Raw genomic sequence first — 5,272 nt, 5'->3', positions numbered from 1 at the left:
GTAATATGGTAACTGGTTTTATAGTGCAGGGATTGGAAATGACCCAGGAAAACAGAAAGTTCAACGTGTGAAGCAAGGCTTGGACTATGATGGCGACGTATAAGTTTTGCGCTGGGGACAACGAGTTGTTTTTTTATTCCCTTGTCTGTTACCACCATGTAACACAATGAATCAATTATTTACTCTTTGAATAACACGCAATTTCAGGGTTTTTTATTTTTTTATGGGTTTTTTTGCACATACCTTACTTACAAAAACTATATGATATGGTGATCCAATAAAGAAATCTTGATACTTTTAGAAACATCTTTTTTTAAGTTGAAATTTGACTTCCATCGGTAATAAATTAAGAAGTAAAATACGGTTGTCAAAAGTAAATGCACCTGCCGCACATATTTTGCTTTACATTTGTAAACATATGGTTTGATCCAAAAATAAATATTAGTATCAGATATTCTACATCACCTATAAATAATTATGTATATATCCGTGGTTTCATTAGGCTCATTCACTTCCCAACGGTTTGTGATTACTAAGCAGAAGAAAACAAAAACGGACATTGCTTGACGTTTGAGTTAAATATCTGTCAATTGATCTTGATCATTATTGGTTGTCAGAGCGTCAAAAGGAAATTGTCGACCACCTTTGATGGCATGTGGCTTAGATGTTGACTCTTAATCACTTCCATATGTTGTTGGGTAATGTGGTAATCTCTTAATTTGAAGGAAAATATGAAAAGGAATGGAAAATTAGAGGTGAATATAAAAAGTAGAAGAAAAGTAGTCCTTCAAAGCCATTAGGCCCATTGGATCCGGAGTTTATCCCGGTTTCTATAGCTTGAAACAGACAATACCAATTGCTTGCTATCCTTTGGATAGGATGCTAGTCTATCGCAAAGTACTTTCTGCCAGAGTAACAGACCCAGTTACCAATTCACTGTTGGGTAGACAGAGAGATAAGAAAAAATTTCTCAACTGTACACAGGATCAATCTCAGTCCTTTGCATGTGAAGCGAAGTTGCTCTGCCAATTGAGCTATCGGGACCTCCAGAGGTGAATATAAGATGTAGAAAAATAAAACATTTAAAGGTCACATAATCTCATTGTGTCAAATATAAACAGTGGTATAATATTCTATTTTGAAGATCTATCGAGCTTGTATGTCTACTTTTCGAAACTTTCTAAAAAACAGGTAGAAAATGATGTATGTCTTTATCATCTCATGCTTTGGCACTTTGCTTGCAACCTTTAGTTAGAAGGTTTGGATCTTACTGTAAGTAGGCCTACTTCCAAGTCGAGTCCATTGGAGAAGACTGTTAATTTGCATTTGTCACCAAACTCAGATGTAAAATAAGAGCCTGGCTGGTTACAACATTGATTTTTTTGGGAAAATAAATTACAGTACTTTCAAGCTGCATGTCTTCTCTTCCATGTTGGTTTTGCTGTTTATTGAGGATATCAAGAAATGATCTCTATTGTTTTTCTGGCACTTTTCTACTCACTTCATTTCTTGATATTATCAACATAAGTGCCTGCTCCACCAATTTTTCATGTTTGTTTAGGGCTGGTTGTAAAGCGCTTTGAGCACATATGGAGGAAATTACAATTTATAAAAAGCCCCTGTCTTTATGCTTTAATTTCTAAGATGTTCTTTGCTTCAGGGTGAATATGTCCGAATGTGGGTATCCGAGTTATCAAAGGTCAAGGGTGGCCAGGTCCACTGTGTGTGGACCATAAGCCAGATGGGCTTAGACACAGCAGGAGTGAGTCTTGGACAAACCTATCCACATCCTATTGTCATGGCACCAGAGTGGAGTCGACACGTCAACAGACCAGTAAGAAAAACTCTCTATCTCTCTCTTCTCTCTTCCTCTCTCTCTCTCTCTCTCTCTCTCTCTCTCTCTCTCTCTCTCTCTCTCTCTCTCTCTCTCGTGGGACTATATTCTATGTTTGGAAACAAATATACTTACACCAACTTTTCAGTTTATTTTATTGGGGGTCTAGTACTAAATCCAGTTGACTTCTTTCAGTGTAAAGTGGAGCACAGATATGAAGAAAAGAAATAGACAGAAAAAATACTTCTTTATATCAGTTGTAGTTCTTTATTTCATTGAAGTTATAAAATAGGAGAAAAAAATGGAGCACGAACAGGTGTTGGTATTTTCATCAATTTATTCTTAACGTGTTCGTTTTAGTATGCTGAAATGTACTTCCTAATCTTTTTAAAATTGGGCGCCTGCAACTCTTTTTTGATTTTGGTGACCAGTGCCTAATTTTGGTAACTTCTTCAAGACTAATTTTGGGCGACTACTTCTATTCTGTTTAATTGTGATAACTTATAGTATAAAAATTTAGAAGTGAGCAGATAGAAAAGAGAACCAACATAAATAAATATTGTCACTACTTTAATCAGATCTGTATTTCTAATTGACGACGTATGCTTGACTAAGTGCATGATGACCTTTCCAGTCTTTATTTGAATCACAACATTATTCATTTATTGTGATTATTGCAGGGTTCCTCCCGATCTGACGGAAGTCGAGGCCGAGGTCAAGGTAAAGGTGGTAGAGGTCAAGGCCATGGACAGGGTTCATCTAGGGGTTATGGTAATCAGTCGGCTGGCCAGAAGAGAGGAATTGATTTCTACTTCAAGAGCAGCAACCCACGTTGACTACATGTATGCAAGCACATTCTTTGATCTCAGGACGATCTGACCTTGTTAACATAGAGAACATTGATTGTGACAGTTTTGGCAGCATGTATGTGTGTGTTTGAGACTGAGAGAGAGAGAGAGAGAGGAGAGAGAGGAGAGAGAGAGAGAGAGGAGGAGAGAGGAGAGAGAGAGAGAGAGAGAGAGAGAGAGAGTTACATATTATGTATAGTTTAAGTGCAATAATTCTGGCATTATTCTTTATATAAAATCTTAAACAATGATTTGTACGTTTATGCCTGTGTCCCATTCTATAAAGAGGCCGTCTGTGGATGGCCAGTGGAAACAAAAATCCTCATGATAATCTTACTTAGTTATCTCACCCCATTGTGATACCTTAGGATATAATTATATGAATAGGGTGCCGCAAACCTTTTTTTTTTTTTTAATTGGTTTAATTTTTTAAAATAGTTATGAACGTGATCCTACTCCTATAATAACGAAAATAATGTACATTTATAATTTGCAACTGAAGGGGTCCTGGGTGTGCTTCTACAATGAGAGTTATTTTTCATCCTGTGTGCATTTTTGGTTTGTAATTTTTGGTTAACTCACTCAAGCCTAACACCGACTATATCCGTTGTTTATCAGGGTTACTTTTACCCCATGCCCATTTATTACATTTTTCTGAGACAAATTATAGACATAGTATCAAAGTTTTAATTTTTACATGTTAATGGTAGTTGAATAAAACTATCTATTGCACATGCTCATTTTTAATACAATTTTTTTCCAATTTTGTAAAGCAGCAAAATTTCTAGGAATGAGTGAGTTAAGCATCTAACTAGCATTGTTTTACTTTTTCCTAATTATTTCCTTTTTTAAGCATCCATGAGCAAATAGAATAATCTGTACAGTCTGCCGATATTTTTGCTAGGTTAGCAATGAATGGGGAGCGGTTATGAGGAAATTACTTTGGGATAGACAAACCTTCACCTCAGAAATTGGGATATATTTCATCTTCATGGGCCATATGGTTTGTGAGGACTGCTTTTCCAGAAAAATGAAGTTTTTCCGATATGAATCGTTGAGCATGGTGAACCACTTAAAAACATTCTGTACAAATACATATTAAAATAAAAATGGCATTGTACTTATCTATGGTCCAGTGTTTATAAAAATAAATTTAAATCTGGACCTGGATACAAAAGTTGTAAAAAAACCCTTCGTGTCTGTTACTAAAACTTGACAGGATGGCAGAGATGGAAAAAAACAAAACAAGCACAAAATAATACTTTGAAAGATTCGTACAGGATGAAAACCATATTGTGTGGCAGGCTTCCACTCAGTGATTGTCTTCTGGAAAAAGCTGTTTTAAACACTGAATGGGGTCGCCTTTTATTGCTATTTATTCTTATCTGTGGGGCTAAAATTTATGTGTGATACCTCCCTTTGATTATGATGTTGAAGTGTTTTGTGAAATATGTTTGCAGTTTCTTGGTCGTTGGAGAGATTTTGAACACGTGCGAGTTTTGTGTTAAAATAGCTTACACCATTTGTGCATGACCTTTTATTTAATTCATATGTTTTTATCAATGAATGAATACTGGATTTTAGTTTTGTTAGACATCGTGAACTAACAGTGAGAGCTCAAAGTCAATGGTTGTAGCCCTCGTCCATCATTAGAACGAATTTGGCCTGTCATTATGTGTATAGATGTGATCTTTGATTTTATTTTTATATTAAGGCAGCATTTATTTTATGAATATAATGTAAGAAACTAGAATTAAACAAAATAGAAATATTATTATTGTTTTTGAATCATCATTTTTTAACCATTATTTTGGTTTTTAACCATTATTTTGGTTTCAGGATTATTTTTTTTTCTCTCAAGTGAGCTTGATGGGATTCTCTGCCTCAACCTGGTGAACAAGAGGATCAAACTGGAACTTTGAGTCCAAATTATCAGAATAACAAATTTATCTTATAATTAAACAGTGAAAAAGCACATTTGCACAAGCTGCATATTTGTTCTCCTACGACTGTGGATATTGGGTCTATTTAATTAATATCCAAACTACCCCTGTCTCGTTCTACATATTACGTGTTTTTGCTGTCGGTCAGAGACCCTTTGTAAAGCGCTTTGAGCACGTTTAGTGGATATTGCGCTCTATAGAAGCTTGGCTTTTTTTTTATATCGAGACATCCCAGTTATATTTCTCTTCAATGTCTGGGAATTTATATATTTGTTTTAACACACTCTAACAAATCTGGGATCTCAATATCCCAATATTGAAGGTTTTATTTTGAAAATTTCAAAAATCTGAGTTTTTCTTTCAAATCAATATTACAAATCAGCGTAACCAAACACTACAGACTATCAGAAAGACGTTGTATAAATCACAAGCTTCATTTCTTGTCAATGACCATTCTTGGTTGTCTTGTTTGTTCATCTCAGCCTCCTTGATCAACTGGTCCAGCTTGCCAATGTCTTTGATGGAGATTTGACCTGACCACGTTTGGCGGCTTTAGGCTGAAGACATACAAAGTTTCAACATGTTAATTTAAAAATCCCTTAGAAACATTTTCAGTGAAAGGATATTTATTTAATTTTTAATAAACA

At 35.2% G+C, this 5,272-nt stretch overlaps 1 protein-coding gene across 1 annotated transcript; it reads left to right on the top strand.

Annotated features, from left to right (window-relative positions):
- Positions 1-53: 53 nt before the first annotated feature.
- Positions 54-4,454, top strand: LOC144962080 (cryptochrome DASH-like). The gene is made up of 3 exons (XM_078895042.1): positions 54-97; positions 1,661-1,834; positions 2,515-4,454. The coding sequence occupies exons 2-3, from the start codon at positions 1,676-1,678 to the stop codon at positions 2,668-2,670; spliced, it is 315 nt and encodes a 104-aa protein (XP_078751168.1). The 5' UTR covers positions 54-97; positions 1,661-1,675; the 3' UTR covers positions 2,671-4,454.
- Positions 4,455-5,272: the final 818 nt, after the last annotated feature.

Source organism: Berghia stephanieae, unplaced genomic scaffold (assembly GCF_034508935.2).
Source record: "Berghia stephanieae isolate SIO BIC M18660-M18661 unplaced genomic scaffold, UCSD_Bste_1.3 scaffold5853, whole genome shotgun sequence".
NCBI classification, from domain to species: Eukaryota; Metazoa; Mollusca; class Gastropoda; order Nudibranchia; family Aeolidiidae; genus Berghia; species Berghia stephanieae.
This window is presented reverse-complemented; position numbering and strand designations above follow the sequence as displayed.

Bases quoted from the DNA above. Each gene is read 5' to 3' on its own strand.
- LOC144962080 (XM_078895042.1), top strand. From the start codon at position 1,676: ATGTGGGTATCCGAGTTATCAAAGGTCAAGGGTGGCCAGGTCCACTGT. The intron at 1,835-2,514 runs GTAAGAAAAACT...TGATTATTGCAG, and splicing joins GTCGACACGTCAACAGACCA to GGTTCCTCCCGATCTGACGG.